Source organism: Haematobia irritans, chromosome 1, assembly GCF_050003625.1.
Source record: "Haematobia irritans isolate KBUSLIRL chromosome 1, ASM5000362v1, whole genome shotgun sequence".
NCBI lineage: Eukaryota > Metazoa > Arthropoda > Insecta > Diptera > Muscidae > Haematobia > Haematobia irritans.
In genome coordinates, this window is record NC_134397.1 from 62,017,401 (window position 1) to 62,043,007 (window position 25,607).

The following is a 25,607-nucleotide window of genomic DNA, read 5'->3' on the forward strand; positions in this document are numbered from 1 at the left end:
TCGACTCTCGATAATTTGACACTCGTTAATTTGAATCTCTTGATTATTTGAAATCTTTTACCGGTCCTTTGAAAAATTCGATAAATTGAAAAACCCCAGTACTAGTTTGACACTTTGATAATTTGAAGCCGTAAGAATGGCATCTTTCTCGCCAACATTCTATAATTTGAATTTCTGTTGAATTTTACTCTCCCTATTTTGAAGTCGGTGATTCCTCGGTTAACGATGACATGAAAAACCCACCCCCCTTAGATCACGTGAAATTAATATTTTTTCCACCCAGCACGACATCAAAGATATAGCCATTAGACCAAGGCATTATCCAGAACTTTAAAACTCTCAACCACAGAGAAATTGTTTCTCTTGTGCTGGATAGCATTAAAAGAATGAAAAGGTTAATATAGCTGTTTTAGCCGCTGTAACGATGCTCGATAAGACCTGGAAAAATGTCAACCCTAAGACCCTTAGAAACTGTTTCCAAAAGTGCGGGTTTAGACAAACAGATAATGAGCCATAGTTATCAGAACTATCATTATTTTCGAGTACGGACCCTGGGAGGGGACTTCTACCTAACTGTGGAGATTTAACTTTTGAGGATTTCGTTCACGTTGATACTGACATCTGTGTTTATGGAGTTCTTACTGATGCTGAACTTTTAGATTTGGACAAAAACAAGGAGGAAGATGAAGAAGACCAACCGCTGAATCCAGTCGCATTGAGTAAGGCAAGGAAATCTATTAATAACCTACGCTCCTACGCCCTTAGAACTGACACAAATGACTAATTCTATTCAGCACTCATAACAATAGAAAACTCATTTGATAATGATAGATCGCTAACTCAGAAGTAAATAACACATTTTTTTAAAAATAATATGAAGTAAAACTAATTTTCCTGATTTATTAATACTCTTGTTTATTTGAACTTTTTCGCTGTTCTCTCTCTCTCTCTCTCTCGATAATTTGAACTCTTATTATTTTGAAACACTTGGTAATTTGAACTTTTTCTTTTGTCCCTTGAGTTTCAAATTATCGAGAGTCGACTGTATATACTTTTTTGGCGATAGAGTCATAGTAGATTTTTTTTGAAAATTTTTACCTTCAGTTTCGAATTCAGCAGTTAAAAAATACATAAGAAAAGTCACCTTTCATCAAGTGTTCATGAAAAAAAAAAATTTTTTTCATGTACATCCCTTGCAGAAAAATTAATTAGAAATTTGCTTAAAACGGGTAAGAAGCAAAATATGCATCCTAATGATGATGTCCCATATTAATCAACATCGGCATATTTTGCTCATATTACAAAGAATATATATCACCCCTTTGGCCTTATGAAAAACTAACACAGTATTGAGTTTCAATGCTTTTAACTTCCTGTTTAACCTTTTTTCCTAATACATTTGCATAGATTGTTTTTTTTTAGGAATAATGACGCAATTTTGCAAATTATTTTGATATGAACTCTGCAAAATGTAGTAACTGTCGTCACATTATTGTCGTCACTGCGATAATATGTGCTGTTTTGTTTTTGTTGTTTTCAGGTTTATTCGGTCTCTTTTAATGTTGGTCTACATATATGTCTGATATCAAAGCCATATAAGATATACCATCACTCACCCATGAATGTGTAGTTGGCTAAGTCGAAATAAAAAGCTTTGATGTCAATCGAAAATTTTCATTTGGACGACCAAAAATATGATTTTTATTTAATGCTCTATACAATATTTGCAACTCCTAGGAGGTCAATGAAAATGTGATCCAGAGTCTGTGAAGGATTTATAGTTTCTAAACCCTTCATCCTTCTATAAAATGCAAAGTCGATTTAGCTTGCTTTGAAATAAATCTATTCGTAGTAAAATTCGTAATATTTGATTGTGTGTTTTTTCTCATTTGCCAAAACTGTGTTATCTAGTTTATAACGTGTCTGTGAGTTGCCATACGAAAATGTTATTCACTAGCAAATTGAAATTGTTTCTATGCTGAAAAGGAAACATTGCATAGATTGGTATAAAACAAGACATACACTCAAAAAAATAAAAAAAAAGTTGACTTAAATCAAAAAATATTGAACATTTCCATCCAAAGATGCAGCTTCATTATACCCACCACCATATAATGGTGATGGGGGTATAATAAGTTTGTTATTCTGTTTATAACACATGGTAATATCGATTTCCGACTATATAAAGTATATATATTCCTGATCAGGGAGAAATTATAAGACGATATAATCATGTCCGCCTGTCTGTTGTAATCTCGCTGCACTCTTCAATAATGAAGCAATCGTGCTGAAAATCAGATCAAGTTCGAAGATGGGCTATATCGGTCCAGGTTTTGATATAGTCCCCATATAAACCGAAATTGGAAATCTATAGATATTTGGACCATAAAGAGGTGTGCCAAAAATGGTGAGTATCAGTCCATGTTTTGATGTAGTCCCAATGTAAACTGACCTCCCGATTTTATTTCTTGCGCTTATAGAAATTGTAGTTTTTATCCAATTTGCCTAAAATTGGAAATCTATAGGTATTTTAGGACCATAAAGAGGTGTGTCAAAAATGGTGAGTATCGGTCCATGATATAGACCCCATGTAGACCGATCTCCAGATTTTACTTCTTGTCTGAAATTTGAAATATAGAATTATTTTAGGACCATAAAAGATGCTCCGAAAATGGTGGGTATCGGTCTATGTTTTAGTATAGCCCTCACACAGACCGATATCCCGATTTTACTTCTTGGGCTTGTAGAAACCTCAGTTTTTACCCAATTTATCTGAATTTTGAAATCTAGGATTATTTTAGAACCATAAAAAGGTGCTCTGAAAATGGTGGGTATCTGTTTATGGTTTGGTATAGCCCCCATATATACCGATATCCCGATTTTACTTCAATTTGCATGAAATTTGAAATCTATAATTATTTGAGAACCATAAAGAGACCGATGGTGAGTATCGGTCAATGTTTTAGTATAGCCACCATATGGACCGATATCCCGATTTTACTTTTTAGGCTTGTAGAAACCGTAGTTGTTGTTCAATTTGCCTGAAATTTAAGAAATGATTTGATTGTTTGGGATTCTAGAAACCGTATTTTTTTCTCAATTTGCTTGAAATTTTAAATCTAGAAGTATTTTAGGACCATAAAGAGGTGTGTCGAAAACGGTAAGTATCGGTCCATATTTTAGTATAGCCCTTATAAGACCGATCTACCGATTTAACTCCTTGGGTTTCTAGAAACCGTTGTTTTTATCTGATTTGCCTGAAATTATATAAGTACACTGAAAAAAATATTGTCCTGAGGTCAAAGGTTTCATGTCTTTAAAATATGAATGCAAATTTTGCTTAGCATAGAAGACGCATTTCTCTAATATAAAGTTTTTTTTTCTGTATCCAAAATTCGAAAAACTTTTCAATGAAGTCGTATTATCCTTATAATTAAGTGATTTCACTTAAAAATGGGTATCACACGAAAGAAAAAAAATTTGGGCTAAGGTCAACTTGACTTTAATTATTCAAAAAAATTCTTTAGATTTAATGAAATTGTCTTTAAATTTGTTGTCTTTTTGCATCTTGACTACAAAGCAAAAAATCGTTCAAATATAGGGCATGTTTTTCAACACTTGGTTTTTACTTTTTTACTTGAAACATAGCATACTTTCTACTAGAAGTCGAGGCTTAATATGGAAAATAAAGTTGTTGTTAACTCGTTTTTAAAGGACTTTGAAGAAGAAATATGAAGAAAAAAAGTTGAAAGAACGAAAAATTTAAATTTGTTTCCTAGAAGCAACTACACAAAACCCAAATTTATAAGAGAATTGTGTCTTAAAAGTATCCTAACTTGCTTCTTTGGCTCGGAATCAATACCAACATTTTTAAAGTAAAGACAAAATCTTTGGAACCGGGCATGCTTTTTTTTCAGTGTAGGTGTGCCGAAATAGACCGTAGGTGTACCATATAGACCGATCTCCCGATTTTACTCCTTGGAAACCGTAGTTTTTATTCAATTTGCCTGAAATTTTAAATATAGAGTATTTTTAGGACCATAAACCGGTATTCCGAATCTATTCGTGTATCGGTACAGATTTTGATATATCGCCCTTATGGGCGGGTTTATAAGGGCGATATATCAAAATCTGATTTGGGGTCTAGATTCTGTAGGTTTTTCAGAACCACTATTAGGTGAATTTAATGTGTATCTGTGCAAGTTTTTGGAATAGCACCCATTACGACTGATCTCCCGATTTAACTGCTTGAGCTTATATAAACCGTAGTTTTTTGTCTCCATATAGATCGATTTAACTTCATGAGGGTATAGAAGGCGCATTTATGATTACTCTAAAACTCAAACAAAAATGGTTATTATAAATCCAAAATGTGATCTAGTCTTCATAGGTAGAATTTTTAATTTATCTTCGGGGAGCGTACTGGTTGAACTGATCTGCTTAATAGAATATCTGTCATCAACCCCCATGAAATTCTAACAGGTCAGCTGGTAAGTCCCCGGTCTAACAAAGAAAACCACATTTTTTTGACAAAATTCGTTTTTATTATTCAACATAGTTACCTTCAACAGCGATACAACGATTATAACGACCTTCCAATTTTTTGATACCATTTTGGTAGTACTCCTTCGGTTTTGGCTCAAAATAGGGCTCAGTTTCGGCGATCACCTCTTCATTGCAGCCAAAATTTTTCCCTGCGAGCATCCTTTTGAGGTCTGAGAACAAAAAAAAAGTCGCTGGGGGCCAGATATGGAGAATACGGTGGGTGGGGAAGCAATTCGAAGCCCAATTCATAAATTTTTGCCATCGTTCTCAATGACTTGTGGCACGGTGCGTTGTCTTGGTGGAACAACTCTTTTTTCTTCTTCATATGTGGCCGTTTTGCCGCGATGTCGACCTTCAAACGCTCCAATAACGCCATATAATAGTCACTGTTGATGGTTTTTCCCTTCTCAAGATAATCGATAAAAATTATTCCATGCGCATCCCAAAAAATAGAGGCCATTACTTTGCCAGCGGACTTTTGAGTCTTTCCACGCTTCGGAGACGGTTCACCGGTTGCTGTCCACTCAGCCGACTGTCGATTGGACTAAGGAGTGTAGTGATGGAGCCATGTTTCATCCATTGTCACATATCGATGGAAAAACTCGGTGTATTACGAGTTAATAGCTGCAAACACCGCTCAGAATCATCAACACGTTGTTGTTTTTGGTCAAATGTGAACTCGCGCGGCACCCATTTTGCACAGAGATTCCGCATATCCAAATATTGATGAATGATATGACCAACACGTTCCTTTGATATCTTTAAAGCCTCTGCTATCTCGATCAACTTCATTCTACGGTCATTCAAAATCATATTGTGGATTTTTTTGATGTTTTCGTCGGTAACCACCTCTTTCGGGCGTCCACTGCGTTCACCGTCCTCTGTGCTCATTTCACCACGCTTGAATACCAATCAATTATTGTTGATTTCCCTGGGGCAGAGTCCGAAAACTCATTATCAAGCCAAGTTTTTGCTTCCACCATATTTTCCCCCTTCAGAAAACAGTATTTTATCAAACACGAAATTCCTTTTTTCTATTTTTTTCACAATTAAAAAAGTTGCTTCACAAAAGACGCTCTATCTCACAGAGAATATTCAATATAATCTTTCCTTAACTCTTCAACAAAAAATGTATTAATGCCTTAGTTCAATGAACTCACAAGTAATTTTAAAATACAAATACTTTTAGTATGAGTACGGCCAAGGGTGGTCATACTTACTATAGTTTTTAGGTAATTATTCTGCTATTATTCTGACCTCTATTTTGGCAAGTGAATTATGATATCCTGGCCAACAATTGTTTTATTTCCGGTTTTGTGGCAGTTATACTATAAACCCGTGTAAAAATTGAGAGATCTAATCATGTCTAATAATATCAAATTATATATAATTATATCTGCTCAGATATGGTTGTAGATATAAATAGATCTACGGAGATATGTTATGTATAGTGCTATATATGATTAGATCTGATTCAAGATCTCATTATATATGTTGTTATATCTATTTATATCAGTCATATCTGGTAAGATCTAATTATATATCTTCATATATGACATCATATCTAATTATATATACTATATATAGCTCCATATCTAATTATATATATCGCGTTAAATCATGAACCAGCTGTGTAACACGGATAAAAAAATATTTGAATATGTTTGTGTGTAAAAATAATGTGTTGTTACGAGAATACTAACGTGATATACTTGGTTACAAGCACGTATGTTTCGCACATCAAACAAGTGGTGAACATAACCAAACAATCTTTATATGTTGTGACAGTTTCAAGAAACCCTTTTAAATATCATTTTGAAGTGTCTTCATAAAATGCTTAACTTTCAGACACAACTGTCTTTTTGTTTTCAAAAATGTAACCCCATAACTATCACCATTAGCAACGCCTGTTGTTATTAAATTTGAAAAAAAAAAAATATATCAAATATTTGATAATGCGAGTTTCATATTTTTATTTCATATAAAAATCTCATTTTTCGAGGAAGATAAAGGAGTATGAGAAGGTAAGTTTATTGTTTTGTTCATATTTTTATATATTGAATATTTTCCCTGTTTTAGGAGGATGAATTTGTGGTAGTCCAGGAAAAGATTAAAAGAAGACAGCGGAGCAATGTAAAGATTTGTGACCAGGCCATATCCGAAGTTGCGATAGAAGGAAGTATTATCCAATTTCAAAAAGAATACAAATTTGGAGATGATTTGGGTTGTGAACCGGATACATTCCCGTGCAATTATTCATAGTATGGTATTTGGAGCTTCGCACAAACCATTCAATACAGCGCTGGTTTAAATTATTGGGTACGAGAAGCAAATTTTGGTAAGTATATGTATTATTTGCAAATATATCTTTAAATATGTTAGACTGATAATTCTTCTGTATATTTTATATTTTTCAGAGTTTTCATACCGAGTAGTCAAATAAAGGAATTGCGAGACTCATTTAAAGAAATGTTTGCAGAGAGCAATGTACTAACGCCTTGGGAAATTTAAATGCCAGAACCCTTGGTGGCTATGTATATATATTTTGTTTTTGCTGTTGTTGTTTTTTTTTTAATTCGTAGACATTTATACCTAGACTTACATATAAAGTACATATGTTTGATCCAACTTATAATATTAAATACTCTTTTCATTATAAAACCATTAAATAAATCTTTTTTATTAATTACTGTAATTTCACTAATTTTGGAAATTTGTAGATAAAATTATATATAATTAGATATTTAACATCTAATTATATCAAATTAGATATAATTAGATGTGGGCCAAATTTGAGATCTGGTCAGATCTAATTCCTTTAGAATTAGATCTGATCAGATATTACCATTTTTCGGATCTGTCCAGATCTGCCTACATATACTATCATATCTAATCAGATATGGCAGAAGATCTAATAATATCTGGCCCGATCCACCAATTTTTACACGGGAAGACATTTTTGCTTTAGAATAGTAGAAACAATAATAACTTCAGTGAAATAAATTGGAATATTTATGACTGTTGCTTTGATATTCGAGGTTTGGGCACACAGATATTATAAAAAAAATTCTTTGAGAAAACTTTGTTGGAGACATTCAGCTATTTAAATAAGACAAAGTGGTTTGGTTTTTGCCTGATTTATAATAATCTAGTGACACTTGTAAACGAAGTTTTGGTTTGCTGGAAGCGTAATTGAAATGCTCATGAGCTAAACGTTGTAGAAAAAAATTGTTGATTTGCAAAATAATAGGAAATATTGGAAAAATAATAGTATTTTATTAGCATTACACATTCATATTTTTTAATACATACACCCAGAGAAGGAATATGATCACCCCAACCATGTTCCAAGAGCAAAATGTTACTTTTTCACGGAAAACATGTAGCATATTTGTCGAAACCAAGTTCTTTTCTCGGAGATTATGTATCTGATTTCGGAAAGCATGTTATGTTTGACGAGAAAAGAATATTTTTGCTACAAAAATGCTACCTGGTCGCTGTGAAAAAGTAACATGGTGCTCTTAAAACATGTTTGAGGTGATTATATTCCTTCTCTGGGTGTATGAATAAATCCAAATAGAAATACATACTACTTTGTACGCTTAAGGACTAAAGAGTTTAGTAGTGATTCCGAACGAAGGAAAAGGCTTAAAATGTATTGAAAGCAAAGATATGGAAAATTCCTTTGATAGCGTCCCTGCGGACAAGCGTCTCTGCCATTTTGAACTAAACAAAAACGTAAAACTCACCGAACCGGGAGCTCATATAACAGGTTGGCTGATAAGTCCCCGGTCTGACACATAGATGGCTGATATGATATAGATGATATAGTACCAACCTTCAAATGATTCGTATCAAAATTTGACGTCTGTAAGTCAATTAGTTTGTGAGATAGAGCGTCTTTTGTGAAGAAACTTTTGTTATTGTGAAAAAATGGAAAAAAAGGAATTTCGTGTTTTGATAAAATACTGTTTTCTGAAGGGAAAAAAATACGGTGGAAGCAAAAACTTGGCTTGATAATGAGTTTCCGGACTCTGCCCCAGGGATATAAACAATAATTGATTGGTATGCAAAATTCAAGCTTGGTGAAATGAGCAATGAGGACGGTGAACGCAGTGGACGCCCGAAAGATGTTGTTACCGACGAAAACATCAAAAAAATCCACAAAATGATTTTGAACGACCGTAAAATGAAGTTGATCGAGATAGCAGAGGCCTTAAAGATATCAAAGGAACGTGTTGGTCATATCATTCATCAATATTTGGATATGCGGAAGCTCTGTGCAAAATAGGTGCCGCGCGAGCTCACATTTGACCAAAAACAACAACGTGTTGATGATTCTGAGCGGCGTTTGCAGCTGTTAACTCGTAATACACCCGAGTTTTTCCGTCGATATGTGACAATGGATGAAACATGGCTCCATCACTACACTCCTGAGTCCAATCGACAGTCGGCTGAGTGGACAGCGACCGGTGAACCGTCTTCGAATCGTGGAAAGACTCAAAAGTCCTCTAGCAAAGTAATGGCCTCTATTTTTTGGGATGCGCATGGAATAATTTTTATCGATTATCTTGAGAAGGGAAAAACCATCAACAGTGCTATTATATGGCGTTATTGGAGCGTTTGAAGGTCGAAATCGCGGCAACACGGCCCCATATGAAGAAGAGAAACGTGTTGTTCCACCAAGACAACGCACCGTGCCACAAGTCATTGAGAACGATGGCAAAAATTCATGAATTGGGCTTCGAATGGCTGCCCCACCCACCGTATTATCCAGATGGGGCCCCAGCGACTTTTTCTTGTTCTCAGACCTCAAAAACATGCTCGCAGGGAAAAAATTTGGCTGCAATGAAAAGGTGATCGCCGAAACTGAGGCCTATTTTGAGGCAAAACCGAAGGAGTACACCAAAATGGTATCAAAAAATTGGAAGGTCGTTATAATCGTTGTATCCCTATTGAAGGGAACTATGTTGAATAATAAAAACGAATTTTGACAAAAAAAATGTGTTTTTCTTTGTTAGACCGGGGACTTATCAGCCAACCTGTTACAAAGACAAAAATAACAAAATTGCATCAGGTTAAAATTTTCACAGAAAAATGCATCGCCAAAAAAGTAGTAAAAATGCTTTTTTTTAAGTGATGCAAAATTAGCGCAGACGCGATAAATTTAACATGGATTTGTCATAGGAGGTATGCCCACCATTTTAACAGCCGTTGCAATGAATTTGCATCACTTCTTAAGGAGCGATCCGAATTCAGTGTTTTGGATGTGAATTTAAAATTTTTGTGTATTTTGCCAAATAAAATCCCATTGAAAATGGGTCTAAAATATTAAACAGTCTATCATATTTCCTTAACCCTGGTGTACGTATATATGGGAGCTATATAAAATCTTAACCGATTTTGACTAAATTTGACATGCATTCTACTATCTCTGCAAAATTTCACGTAACTGGGAGTATAACTTTGGCCCCGAGGTCATATGAGTGTAAATCGGACGAAAGATATATATGGGAGCTATATCTAAACCTGAACCAATTTTAACCAAATTTGGCACACATAAGAGCATCAGTAATCGCACCCCTTGTGCAAAATTTGAAGCAGAGGCCATATAAGTGCAAATCGGGCGAAAAATATATATGGGAACTATATCTAAATCACAAGCGATTTCAACCAAATTTAGCACACTTACCGATACTATTAAACGTACTTCTTGTGCAAAATTTGAAGTAAGTCACGGTAGTAAACTTTGTCCTCTGTGGTCATATGAGTCTAAATCGGACGAAAGATATATATGGAAGCTATATCTAAATCTGAATCGATTTGGCTGATAGTTTGCAAGTTTTTCTAGACTCCTAAAATATTCGGATGTACGGAATTTGATGAACATCGATTGACAACTACGCCAATTATGATCAGATCGGGGATAAATATATATGGCAGCTATATCTAAATCTGAACCGATTTTTTTCCAAAATCAATAGCAACTGTCTTTGTCCCAAAAAAACGACCCTATGCCAAATTTGAGGACGATCGGACTTATACTGCCACCTATACTTTGCACACAAAAATACATGAACAGACGGACAGACAGACAGACGGACATCGCTAAATCTACTCAGAATTTAATTCTAAGACGATAGGTATACTAAACGAAGGGTATCAGACTTTTCTTTCTTGGCATTACATACAAATGCACAAACATATTATACCCTTTACTACAGTAGTGGTGAAGGGTATAAAAAGTTAAAATTTCCCATTAAAATATGAAAAAAAACTAGTTGTAGAAAAATTGACTCAAATGAACTTCCTGTGCAGTTAAAATAGAGAACTTCATTGGGAGGGCATTTTTGGAAGTTCTTTTAAAGTTGTGCCTTGAGAAGAACTTCCACATTTTTTTGCTGGTTTACTTTAAAATATATAGAATTACTGGTGGATTTTAAAAAACATGCTACCTAATGAAGACCGAAGTAAAATGTAATGTTTCTACGTATTGAGGCTAGAAGATTCTGAATTTTAAGATTTTAAATTTATACAAAACAGTTTTGTTTGAGTTTTAAAGGAATCTTAAACATCTCGTTTAAACGTGCAAGAGAAATAACGCCTTGATTTGAAACATAGATTCTGCCGATGTGTATGCCCTTTATTAGAATGAGTGCGAGAAGTAAACTCTGGAAATTTATGAAGGCTTTACCAACTGGACCGATCCGATACAGGCTCTTGTGGGCCAAAATTATCACTAGGTTTACAATTTCATGAAAATGAAATAAAAACTAAGGTTTATAGGAGACCTAGGAGTAAAATCGGGAGATCGGTCTATATGGGGGCTATACCAAGCATGGAAATATACACACCATTTTTTTTTTTTTGGCGCACCTGTTTGTGATACTAAAATACTCGTACCTCTAGATTTCAAACGACTCTAGAAGCCCAGGACCCCATGTTGGGAGATCGGTTTATATGGGAGCTATATCAAAACCTGCACCGATATAGCTCATCTTCGAACTTAGCTTGTCCAATTTGTAATTTTTGTAATAGCGCCCCTGAGTCGATCTAGCCATGTCCATCTGTCCGTCTGTTTGCAAACACATTTTTGTAGTCAAAGTCTAGGTCGCAATTTTAGTCCAATCGACTTCAAATTTGGCACAAGTATGTATTTTGGGTCAGAATAGATCCCTATTGATTTTGGAAAAAATCGGTTCAGTTTTAGATATATCTCCCATATATATATATTTCTCCCGATATCTAGTAATATGGGCCCAGAAGCCAGAATTTCGGCTTGATCTACTTTAATTTTGCACAAGAAGTGCAATTGATAGTGTCATAAAGTGTGCCCAATTTGATTGAAATCGGTTCACATTTAGATATATCTTTCGCCCGATATGCGCTTATATGGCCCCAGAAGCCAGAGATTTGCCCTAATTTGCTTTAAATTTTGCACAGGGAGTAGAAATAATATTGTAGCTATGCATGTCACATTTGGTTGAATTCGGTTCGGATTTAGATATTGCTCCAATATATATCTTTTGCCCGATATGGACTCATCAGACTCCAGAAACCAGGATTTTACTCTAATTTGCTTTAAATTTTGCACAGGGAGTAGAATTAATATTATAGCTAGGCATGCCAAATTTGGTTGAAATCGGTTCAGATTTAGATATAGCTCCTATATATATCTTTCGCCCGATATGGACTCATATGGCCCCAGAAGCCAGTAGTACTCCTTCGGTTTTGCCTCAAAATAGGCCTCAGTTTCGGCGATCACTGCAGTCAATTTTTTTCCCGGCGATCATTGCAGTCAATTTTTTTCCCTGCGAGCATTCTTTTGAGGTCTGAGAACAATAAAAAGTTGCTGCGCGCCAGATCCGGAGAATACGGTGGGTGGGGAAGCAATTCGAAGCCCAATTCATGAATTTTTGCCATCGTTCTCAATGACTTGTGGCACGGTGCGCTCTCTAGGTGGAACAACACTTTTTTCTTCTTCATATGGGGCCGTTTTGCCGCGATTTCGACCTTCAAACGCTCCAATAACGCCATATAATATTCACTGTTGATGGTTTTTCCCTTCTCAAGATAATCGATAAAAATTATTCCATGCGCATCCCAAAAAACAGAGACCATTACATTGCCAGCGGACTTTTGAGTCTTTCCACGCTTCGGAGACGGTTCACCGGTCGCTGTCCACTCAGCCGACTGTTGATTGGACTCAGGAGTGTAGTGATGGAGCCATGTTTCATCCATTGTCACATATCGACGGAAAAACTCGGGTGTATTACGAATTAACAGCTGCAAACACCGCTCAAAATCATCAACACGTTGTTGTTTTTGGTCAAATGTGAGCTCGCGCGGCACCCATTTTGCACAGAGCTTCCGCATATCTAAATATTGATGAATGATATGACCAACACGTTCCTTTGATATATTTAAGGCCTCTGCTATCTCGATCAACTTCATTTTACGGTCTTTCAAAACCATTTTGTGGATTTTTTTTTTATGTTTTCGTCGGTAACCGCCTCTTTCGGGCGTCCACTGCGTTCACCGTCTTCCGTGCTCATTTCACCACGCTTGAATACCAATCAATTATTGTTGATTTCCCTGGGGCAGAGTCCGGAAACTCATTATCAAGCCAAGTTTTGCTTCCACCGTATTTTTCCCCCTTCAGAAAACAGTATTTTATCAAAACACGAAATTCCTTTTTTTCCATTTTTTTCACAATAACAAAAGTTGCTTCACAAAAGACGCCCTATCTCACAAACTAATTGACTTACAGACGTCAAATTTTGACACGAATCATTTGAAGGTTGGTACAATATAAAAATAATATGCATTTAATACTAGCGACGCCATCTGTGTGTCAGACCGGGGACTTATCAGCCAACCTGTTATGTTTTTCTTATTTCGGCGAAAATGGCCAAAATACCCAAATTGTCCTTGTAAAATCGGCGCTGCTAAGTCGAAAACGTGTAAAAATGACTTAATTTTCCTATACTTCTAAAACATAGCTATCGACCGATAAGTTTTGGAAAAGTGTATTTATCGGTCGATAGCCTAAAAATGTTTTCAATATTTTTTTGGAATTCTAACAAAATTTGCCCCGGTCGAGTCAAATTTAAATGCATGTATAGGGGAACAGAAACCTTTATATGTATTGCACACAAAAATGTGGATCTACAAAGTTGTACAGGATACAATATAGTCTGGTCCGCCCGACTTTAGACTTTCCTTACTTGTTTTTTTCTAAGACTGGTCCCAAAGAACTTCATCAAATTAATGGGGGATCCCGGGATTCTCTTAAAAAGAATTGTTTGTGAAACAACATCTATTTCTTTGCTGCGTGACGCATTGGAAGACAACATTGAAGCATTTTTTCGTGAGATACCGGCCGAAATATGGGAAAGAGTAAGAGGCGCAGTCGCGGTTCAATAGTTTCATGAAATAATCTTGAAATACTAAATTATATAGACCGTACTATCGACTCAAAGACTTGATGCAGTTTTCTGAATTTTATGTGTTTATGTTTTTAAAAATTTTCCTATAGAATTGATTATTAAATGACATTGTGATTGCCTTTATGAATAATTATTTTTAACTAGACAAAATAATTAATTTTATTTTAAAAATTTGTAACAGATATATATCATCTAAATTATTTGGTTTTTATTCTGATTTTTTTTTTTCTCTCTCTCATTGTAATACTTCTGTATTGGTTACATCTGCCACTTCATCATCTTCAGCATGATCGTCTTCCTCAACGACGACAATGGGGTCTCCTTTGATAATCTCTTCAGCTAATTGAAATAGTTCCTGAAGATCTTTGGTAGTTCTCAACTGCTTCACTTTTGCATCGTCGTAGCGTAAATGATCATATTGATCTTTGGAAATCAATAAACCTTGAGCTACATCACTTTCCAGTTCTTGCTTTAGCATAGTAGCATAACGTTTTTTGGCCATACTAATAGTACTGCTTTCGCCAAACGATTCACCGCTCGATATATCGGATATTTCATCGGTAGAGAGATTTTTTTGTACCAATGATTTTTGATCACGAGAGCTGCTAAGTGTCTCAGGCTCATCTATATCGATATTAGATGTGAGCCCGTTATCTTCGGTCATAGAAGCTAATATCGAACTCTGAGCTTGATAATTTTTGGGACGAGGTGATTGTTTATCGTTAAGATATTTGCCTGTTTTAGATTGATTGCATTCTTTTCTCGTTCTCAAAATATTCTGTAAATCTTTGGCATCTGAAGTGAAGGGTGTGGGTTTACGTTCCGAGCGTTCCTTCATTTTATCTCGTTGCTCTTGCAAGAATTCTTTTAAATTTAACTCACACTCACGCCATTCTTCATTATCAATTCTCAATAAATCCATTCCTTTTGTGGCATCCTCTTCAATATATTGTCGTTCCAATTGTTTTTGTTCATTGAAACGTTTCGTTAGTTCTTCTAACTTTTGGGCTTCCTGTCCTTCAAAGATTTGACGTTCCCGTTCCCATTTCGCACCCAATGACTTCATAAGTTCAGCATTCCTTTCACGATTTGTCACCAGATTTGCTCTAGATTTGGCAATTTCCATATCGGCTTTTTGACTCACCACAAAACATGGATCGTCGGCCAATTCATTGGGAATTTCTTTGGTTTTCCCCTGAACAATCAGATTACGTTCCCTTTCGATTTCTTTGAGTTCCCTGGCTTTGATACGTTTCAGTAAATTTTGTCGATAATCATCTTCGATGCGAGCGTGAAGCTGTTTTATATAGTTACGATCAGTCAGACGGACTATATTTGTACCCATTAGCCTTTCCAAGGCTGCACTAATGCGTGGCATATTGAAAGCAACAACCACATCTGGTTCTTCCCATAATTTTCGCGAGGTAGGTTCAGATATTAGGCGTACATTACGCCAGCCTTTTGTTTTGCGAATTTTATAACGTTTCGATGAGCCAGCACCAGGGCTCTTTTCGAAAAATACTAAACGTGCCATATTGCAAAGAAGATGTTGGGAGTTTTCTAATAACAAAATTATATGAAAAAAAAAAATTTAATATAAACATATTTGATTGGCACTTAAAAGACAATTTGATGGAAATGTTTATGAGGATGAGGTAAAACTATCACCCTCCTATTCATAAAGTTGGATGATTGACTATACCGATCAAATTTTCTATAGAAATAAAATTTTTATTGTTGTTTTTGATCTCAGCTTAAAGCCATGCATTGACTAAACTACAAGTGTAGCTTGTCAAAATTTTTCTAGAAAATTCTCTAGAAAATTTTAACAAAATTTTATTTCTATAGAAGATTTTGTCTAAATTTTATTTCTATAGAAATTTTTGTCAAACATTTCTTTCAATAGAAAGTTTTGTCAAAATTTTATTTCTATAGAAAATTTGGACAAAATTGTACTTCTATACAAAAATTTGTCAACATTTTATTTCTATAGGAAATATTATAAAAAATTATTTCTATAGAAAATCTTGTCAAAATTTTATTGCTCTAGAACATTTAGTCAAATTTTTATTTCTATAGAAAATATTGTCAAAATTTTATTACTATAGAAAATTCTGTAAAAATTTTTTTTTTCAATTTTTCAAAATTTTATTTCTATAGTAAAATTTGTCAAAATTTTATTTCTATATTTTTTTAATTTTATTTCTATAGGAAATTGTGTTCACATTTTATTACTATAGAAAAATTTTACATCCTTGGAAAATTACTTCAAAATTTTACTACCCTAGAAAATTTTATTGTCTATATAAGATTTTACAAAATTGTTTTTGCCATAGAAAATGTTTTCACAAGTTTATTTCTAAAGCAAAGTTTTTGTTTCTACAGAAAATTTGCTCAAAAATTTATTTTTATAGTAAATTTTCTCAAAATTTTATTTCTATAGAAAATTTTGTCAAAATTTTATTTCTATAGAAAATGTTGTCAAAACTTTATTTTTATAGAAAATTTTGGCAACATTTTATTTCTATGGAAAATTTTGTCAAAATTTTATATCTAAAGAAAAATCTATAAAATTGTATTTCTATAGAAAATTTTTTCAAAATATTATTTCTATAGAAAATGTTGTCAACATTTTATTTCTATAGACAATTTTGTCAACATTTTATTTCTGTAGAAAATTTGTCAAAATGTTATTTCTATAGAAAATTTTGTCAATTTTTTTTCTTTAGAAACTTTATTTCTACACTGAAAAAAATATTGTCGTGAGGTCAAAGATTTAATGTCTTTAAAATACGAATGCAAATTTTGCTTAGCATAAAGACGCATTTCTTTAGTATAAAGTTTTTTTCCTTGACCAAAGGTCGATAAACTATTCAATGAAGTCGTATTGTCCTTATAATTAAGTGATTTGATTTAAAAATGGATATCATAACATGAAAGAAAAAATGTTTTAGCTAAGGTCAACTTGACTTTAATAATTTAGAAAAAATCTTTAAACTTAATGAAATTGTCTTTAAATTTGTTGTCTTTTTGCATCTTGACTACAAAGCAAAAAATCGTTCAAATATAGGACATGCTTTTCAACACTTTATTTGAAAGACGTTTTGTACTTGAAACACAGCATAATTTCCACTAGAAGTCGAGTCTTAATTTGGAAAATAAAGTCGTCGTTAACTTGTTTTTAAAGGACTTTGATAGAATATGAAGAAAAAAAGCTGAAAAATCGAAAAATTAAAATATGCTTCCTAGAAGCAAGTACACAAAACCCGATTTTAAAAGATAATTGTGTCTTAAAAGTATCCTTACTTGTATTCTCCGCTTCTTTGGCTCGGAACCAATACCAAATTTTTTAAAGTAAAGACAAAATCTTTGGAACCGGGTATGCTTTTTTTCAGTGTATAGAACATTTTGTCAACATTTTATTTCTATGGAAAATTTTGTCAAACTTTTACTTCTATAGAAAATTTTGTCAAAATTTTATTTCTATAAAAAATTTTTTCAAAAATTTTATTTCTATGGAAAATTTGTATAAAATTTTATTTATATAGAAAATTTTGTCAAAATTTATTTAAAAAGAAATTGTATCAATATTTTATTTTTATTGAAAATTTTCTCAAAATCTTATTTCTATGGAAAATTTTGTCATAGTTTTAAATCTAAAGAAAAATCTATTAAATTTTATTTCTATGGAAAATGTTGTCAAAATTTTATTTCTATAGAAAATTTTGTCAATGTTTTATATCTATAGAAAATTTTGTCAAAGTTTTATATCTGAAGAAAAATCTATCAAATTTTACGTCTATAGAAAATTTTGTCAAAATTTTGTTTCAACAGAAAATTATTGTCAAACTTTTATTTATATAGAAAATTTTGTCATAATTTCATTTCTATAGAAAATTTTGTCCTGTAGAAAATTTTGTCAAAATTTCATTTCTGTAGAAAATTTTGTCAAAGTTTTATATCTAAAGAAAAATCTATAAAATTGTATTTCTATAGAAAATTTGTATCAAAATTTTATTTCTATAGAAAATTTTGTCAAAATTTTATTTCTATAGAAAATTTTGTTAAAATTTTATTTCTGTAGAAAATTTTGTCAAAATGTTATTTCTATAGAAAATTTTATCAAAATCTTGTTTCTATAGAAAATGTTGTCAACTTTTTTTTTCTTTAGAAAATTTTGTCAAAATGTTATTTATATAAAATATTATTATATTAACTCTTGTCAACATTTTATTTCTATAGAAACTCTTGGCAAAATTTTATTTATATAGGACATTTTGTCCAAATTTTATTTATATAGCTTTGTCAAAAATTTTATTTATATAGAAAATGTTGTCAAAGTTTTATATCTAAAGAAAAATCTATGAAATTGTATTTCTATAGAAAGTTTTGTCAAAATTTTATTTCTATAGAAAATTTTGTTATTTCTACAGAAAATTTTGTCAAAATATTTTTCCTATAGAAAAAATTTTGTCAACATTTTATTTCTATAGAAAATGTTGTCAAAATATTATTTCTATAGGAAATAAAATATAGAAAATTTTGTGACAATATTATTTCTATAGAAATAATATTTTGACAACATTTTATTTCTGTAGAAAATTTTGGCAAAATTTTATTTCTATAGAAAATTTTGGCAAAATTTTATTTCTATAGAAATTTTTGTCAACATTTTATTTCTATAGAAATTTTTCTCAAAATATTATTTCGTTATTATTTTGTCGAAATTTTATTTCTATAGGATATAGTCAACATTTTTATTATTTTTATAGAAAATTTTGTCAAAATTTTATTTCTATAGAAAATTTTGTCAACATTTTATTTATAAAGAAATTGTATAAATATTTTATTTTTATTGAAAAATTTCTCAAAACCTTATTTCTGTGGAAAATATTGTCATAGTTTTAAGTCTAAAGAAAAATCTATCAAATTTTATTTCTATGGAAAATTTTGTCAAAATTTTATTTCTATAGAAAATTTTGTCAAAGTTTTATATCTATAGAAAATTTTGTCAAAGTTTTATATCTAAAGAAAAATCTATCAAATTTTATTTCTTTAGAAAATTTTGTCAACATTTTGTTTCTTTCGTTTTGTTTGTTATTGTTGTCTTCTCTTCAATCGTTATTGTTGTTTCTTTTGATCTCAGCTTAAAGCCATGCATTGACTAAACTACAAGTGTAGCTTAACCAACAGAGGAATAGTATGCTTGTCAAATTTATTTGGGCAAAGCCCTATAGACTGCAAGATGGTTGGATGTACAGCTGTTTCGGAATTACCTCATTCCTCATCAGCATCCTCTACTTGCAGCAAAACTATCAACCAATTATCAGAATAAATTCGGGTAATTCACTCAACCCAAAGTGAACTACACTTGAACCTCCCGAAAAAGAGTTTGATAGTCGGCTACTGCCTAAACAAATTTGCCAGCATATCTCTTTTCCTTTGCCAAACTCAAATCATCGATTTGAATCTATTTGGCTGGGTTTGTTTTTGAGCGTGCTTCCTCTATCTTCATTCGTTTTGCTTGTTATTGTTGGCTTCTCTTCAATCGTTATTGTTGTTTTTTTTTTTTTTTTTTTATCTCAGCTTAAAGCCATGCATTGACTAAACTACAAGTGTAGCTTAACCAACAGAGGAAAAGTATTTTGTTTCAACAGAAAATTTTGTTTCAACAGAAAATTATTGTCAAACTTTTATTTATATAGAAAATTTTGTCATAATTTCATTTCTATAGAAAATTTTGTCAACATTTAATTCCTATAGAAAATTTGGTCAAAATTTCATTTCTATAGAATTTTTTTTCAGAATTTTAGTTGGCTTAGTGTCTTAGTTTTCATCCGTACCCTCTGATATTCAGTACGTGGTTTCCGAATTTACCTTAGCAGCAGAAATGCGATTGCGAACACAAATAATTTTCTAATTTTTGTTCTCCGAATCTCCCAAAGACTGTGGCTTCTTAAATACATTTTTCAAAATTTCCCCAGTTCATTTTATATTGGAGACACTATTGGCGATATCAGGTACCGCATTAGTTATAGGTTAGGTTAGGTTGGGAGACCGCCCGATATATCACTTAGACTATTCAGTCCATTGTGATACCACGGTGGTGAACTTCTCTCTTATCACTGAATGCTGCCCGATTCCATGTTAAGCTCAATGACAAGGGACCTCCTTTTTATAGCCAAGTCCGAACGGCGTTCCACATTGCAGTGAAACCACTTAGAGAAGCTTTGAAACACTCAGAAATCACACCAGCATTACTGAGTTGGGATAATCCACCGCTGAAAAACTTTTTGGTGTTCGCTCGAAGCAGGAATCGAACCCACGATCTTGTCTATGCAAGGCGGGCATGCTAACTATTGCACCACCGTGGCTCCTCCGCATTAGTTATACTCGAATTTTTGTTAAAATTTAGTTTGACTTGGTTTTATATTTATACAGATAATTCGAATGCCACCAACAGAAATTCCATTATCCGCTCAAGAATAGCTGCAGCTGATGGGCCATTTTTATAATTTGTTTTTGTTTTTTTTTTCTTTGTGGATTCTTTTTCAATTCATTGCCATTCATGGTTTTATGTTTCATTTTTTTGTTGGTTTCTACTTCTTCTATTTCTTTTACTTTATTTTACGCATGTAACATGGTGTATTATTTTTCAGTTATCCTTGATTCACATTTGCCCTTATTGTCTGGCTTTTTAGTATGGGACGACACAGATGATATAGCAATCGTTAATACTCCTGTCAGGGTATATAGACTCAAACTCACCACGGAGAACATATGTATTTGACATGTTGAGAGAGCGAGTGAGATGTTTTACTGTTATCTTAACAGAACAATGTAAAAGATAAATCTCTTTACATTTTAGACTCTCAATTTTATAACTGGGAGGGTGATGTGGTGAAAACGGTTTTTGGCATTGCCATTAAAAGAGCTTGAGAGAATGTGAACCTATTGAGATGAGATTCTCTAAAAACAAATGAGAGGGAGAGAGAGAAATATTGCCCTTTTTCGCCTATGTACTTATAAAAGCTTAACCATCTTATTTTACCCAACAAACTTTTTGTCTCCTCACCACCCATTTATTCTCAAGGGCTTAGTAAGCATGACTTCTCTGATATCCCTCTCCAGATTTCCATGTTGTAAAGTTCTTCATTTCATTATGTACTTATATCCTTCAACATATTTGACACATAAATAATAAACATGTGATTTTATTCCCTTTTGAAAGGTCTCCTTCAATGTGATAGAAATCTTTGGAAAATGGCCCAGTGTTGCAAAATTAACCGCATCCCTCGTCACATTCCTTCTTGTAGATTTTACATATACATATGTATGTGAATACATATGTATGTATGTACATGTTTTAATGTTTGTGAATTTTTATATTTTGAAATTAGGCTCCTTAAAGTGTACACGTGGTGTGTGTGTGTGTGTTAGGCCATCCTGCAATGCTGTTTTGTGATTTTTAATTTCTTTTATTACCGGAAACGGATGTGACCTATTTACAGCAAAGTGTTAATTTCCTTTTAGAGTTATCCTTTCCTTGTTTTACTCTATGCTTCTCGAGTTTGTTCCTTAGGATTCCGTTGAGGAAATAATAAAAAGATGAGCTTGGTGTTTGTTGCTTTTATGATAATTGTCTTATATTAGCGTTGTTGTTATTGAAGCACTATTCATATATGTATAACGAAAAAAGTTTTTATAATAGGTTTTAATAATCTAATTAATTATTCTCGATATTAAATATAGTTTTGCAATTCTGTGCATAGACCAAGATCCAATGTTGAGGAGACCACGCAACAAAAAAAGACGAAAATTTAATTTTCAATACCAAAAATAAATCGGTGATTTATAATCTACAAATTCAATTTCACATTCAAATCTTAATAGTGACCAAAGTTGACTTTCTCATAAGGATCATAATAGATTAACTACTTTTTACGAAAAATCGATAAGTTGATTTCGTATTGAAATTGGAATGAGATAGTTTTATACCCTCCATAATTGTATGTAATTTCGTTTGTAACACTATTGTTTCACAGTAAACTTGCTGCAATTATATTTTCCCAGATTTTGTGATGCCTCCTTCATACTTTCTGACACCACTAAAAAGGTCAATTACCCACAGTTTAAAATTTTGAAGTTTTTTTTTTTTGCCCAAAAAGCAGACCAAGCAGTATTCTTTATTTGCCTAGCATGTACGCTTGATTGCAATTTATGCTTAACTCTTGTATTGTATAGTTTTAGGAGAGTACATTTTTAGAATTTGAAAACAAAGGCCTTTTTTGGAGAAAATGTTTGAGTCATTTCTTAGAGTAGTGAATAAACGAGAGAACTAAAACGGGCTCAGAAAAATAAAAATAATAAAATGGTACAAACTATTTAAAATTTGTCGGAAAAAATGCTGAATCCGTTCTAGAAGAAATAAGAAATTTGAGAATATTTTTATACCCACCACCATAGAATGGTGATGGGGGTATAATAAGTTTGTCATTCCGTTTGTAACACATCGAAATATAGATTTTCGACTATATAAAGTATATATTCTTGATCAGGGAGAAATTCTAAGACGATATAAGCATGTCCCTCTGTCCGTCTGTCTGTCTATCTGTCTGTTGTAATCACGCTACAGCCTTCAATAATGGCGCTATCGTCCTGAAATTTGGCACAGATTCGTGTTTTGTTTGCAGGCAGGTCAATTTCGAAGATGAGCTATATCGGTCCAAGTTTTGATATGGTACCTTATAAAAACCGTCGCTTTATCCTACCATCAAAGAGTGTGCCGAAAATGGTGCTTATCGGTCCATGTTTTGGTAAAGGGTGATACGGTCAAAACTTGGTCAAGGGAAAACGCGTGTAAATCGGTGAAATCGTTTATTTAAAAAATCAAATTAAATTTCTTTTTCAAGTTTTTCCAAAATCCGAATTGCCGGGCCTCACGCTTGACACCTGCCATCAGATTTTGTACAGCCACCTTGTCCACCTTCTTCGCCGCAGAAAGCCAGTGTGCCTTGAACTGCTGCTCGTCCTTAGCAGTTTTTTTGGTCTTCTTTAGGTTCCGCTTGACAATAGCCCAGTATTTCTCAATTGGGCGGAGCTCTGGTGTGTTGGGAGGGTTCTTGTCCTTGGGAACCACCTGCACGTTGTTGGCGGCGTACCACTCCATGGCCTTTTTACAGTAATGGCAAGATGCCAAATCCGGCCAAAACAGTACGGAACAACCGTGTTTCTTCAGGAAAGGCAGCAGCCGTTTATTCAAACACTCTTTCACGTAAATTTCTTGGTTGACAGTCCCGGAAGCTATGCAAATGCTGTTTTTCAAGCCACAGGTACAGATGGCTTGCCAAACCAGATATTTCTTTGCGAACTTTGACAGTTTTATGTGCTTGAAAATATCTGCTACCTTTCCCCTTCCTTTTGCCGTATAAAACTCCTGTCCCGGAAGCTGCTTGTAGTCGGCTTTGACGTAGGTTTCGTCGTACATTACCACGCAGTCAAACTTCGTCAGCATCGTCGTGTACAGCCTCCGGGATCGCGCTTTGGCTGTCGTATTTTGTTTATCATCACGATTTGGAGTCACTACCTTCTTGTAAGTCGATAGTCCGGCTCGTTTTTTGGCTCGATGCACGGTTGTAGACGATACACCCAGCTTATTTGCGGCATCTCGGAGAGAGAGGTTAGGGTTTCGCTTGAAACTACTGGCAACTCTCTTTGTCGTCTCAGCGGCTTCCGGTTTTCGATTTCTCCCCCATTCCAGACTTCCTGGCTGTCGACAAACGTTCCCCAAACACTTTAATTACATTTGTAACGGTTGATTTGGCAACTGTTAGCGATTTTGCGTGCGAGTAGCTCGGATTTTCGCGATGCGCGAGCAAAATTTTGATACGCTGCTCTTCTTGCTTGGACGGCATTTTGACAACTGAAGAGTGAATTCCAAAATCAAAATAGGAGCAACATTCTACACACACACACCTTCAAAATGAGGGGTGTTGAGGTTTTTTAAATGCAAAATTGAAAGAAATACGTCAAGTTTATATTGACCAAATTTTGACCGTAACACCCTTTATAGCCCCCATACAGACGGATTTCCGGATTTTCCTTCCTGGGCGTCCAGAAACTGTGTTTTTTATCCAATTTGCCTGAAATTGAAAATCTAGAGGTATTTGAGGACCAAATATTGGTGTGTCGGAAATTGGAAATCTAGAGGTGTTTAGGGACCATAAAGAGGTGTATCGAAAATGGTTCGTATCGGTCCATGTTTTCGTACAGCCCCCATATAGACCAATCTTCAGATTTTATTTCTTGGGCTTCTAGAAACTGTACTTTCTATCCGATTTGCTTGAAATTGAAAATCTAGAGATATTTTATGACCAGAAATAGGTGTGCAGAAAATGGGATGTATCGTTCTAGGTTTTGATATAGCTCCCATATAAACCGATCCCCCAATTTGGGGTCTTGAGCTTCTAGAAATCGAAGTTTTCATTCGATTTGCCTAAAACTGGAAATCTAGATGTATTTTAGGACCACAAATAGGTGTGCAGAAAATGGGGTTTATAGGTCCATGTTTCGGTGTAGCCCCCATATAGACTGATCTCCCAAATTTACTTCTTGGGCTTCTAGAATCCGTAGTTTTTGTCCAATTTGCCAGAAATTAGAATTCTAGATGTAGTTTAGGACCATAAAGAGGTGTGTCGAAAATGGTCCGTATCTGTCCAAGGTTTGGTATAGCCCCCTTATAGATTGATCGCCAGATTTTACTTCTTGGGCTTCTAGAATTCGTAGTTTTTACCCAAGTTGTCTGCAATTGGAATTCTACTGGTTGAATTGATCTGCTTGGAAGAATATCTGGCATCAAACCCCCTGAAATCCTACATATATTATCAAGATACCCGCACCGACGAAGAGTTTTCAAAGGAAACTATTATATTTGATTCATGGTGGTGGATATTTAAGATTCGGCCTGGCCGAACTTACTACTGTATATACTTGTTTTAGGTCAAATGTATCAGACAAACGTTAAAGTGCATTAAAAATTATAAAATATTATTTAAAATATTTATTTGGCAAATTATCACACATTTTTTTAATTCACATCCGAAACACTGAACTCGGAACACACCTTAAAAAGTGATGCAAATTTAGTTGAAATGGTGGACATCCGTCCTATGACAATCTCTTGTTAAATTCAACGCTTCTGCGCTAATTTTGCACCACTTTCGGATCTAAAAAGAACATTACCACTACCTTTTTGACGACGCTTGTTTTGCTGGAAATTCATAGAAATTATTTATTAGACAAAATATCACAAAATTTTTATATTCACATCAAAAACACGGATCACACCTTAAAAAGTGATACAAATTCAGTGCAACGGCTATTGAAATGTTGGACATCCGTCTTATGGCAAGCCCATGTTAAATTCATCGCTTTTGCGCCAATTCGGATCCGAAAACGAATACTTTCAGTACTTTTATGACGACGCTTTTTTTGTTGGAATTCTTACACCTCATAGAGACCCATGTTTCATATGAAACCTAATTAATTGTTATGGAAGGTACATTAGCGTAGCTAGACAATTTTCCTAGGGGGGGCTATAGCCCCCCTAGCTAA

At 33.7% G+C, this 25,607-nt stretch overlaps 1 protein-coding gene and 1 long non-coding RNA gene across 2 annotated transcripts; one reads left to right on the forward strand and one right to left on the reverse strand.

The window, feature by feature from the left end:
• The first annotated feature begins 6,485 nt into the window (after positions 1 to 6,485).
• Positions 6,486 to 7,120, forward strand: LOC142238791 (uncharacterized). The gene is made up of 3 exons (XR_012722819.1): positions 6,486 to 6,569; positions 6,625 to 6,883; positions 6,963 to 7,120. It is a non-coding gene; the product is annotated as an uncharacterized LOC142238791 (long non-coding RNA).
• Positions 7,121 to 14,108: 6,988 nt separating this feature from the next.
• On the reverse strand, positions 14,109 to 15,607 carry LOC142238798 (uncharacterized). Its single transcript, XM_075310524.1, has one exon. It carries the CDS (start codon positions 15,526 to 15,528, stop codon positions 14,230 to 14,232), a length of 1,299 nt encoding a protein of 432 aa, XP_075166639.1. The 5' UTR covers positions 15,529 to 15,607; the 3' UTR covers positions 14,109 to 14,229.
• Between the last annotated feature and the right edge of the window lie 10,000 nt (positions 15,608 to 25,607).

What these genes read in the sequence shown, in the direction of transcription:
- LOC142238798 (XM_075310524.1), bottom strand. Translation starts at nt 15,528, where the DNA reads ATGGCACGTTTAGTATTTTTCGAAAAGAGCCCTGGTGCTGGCTCATCG.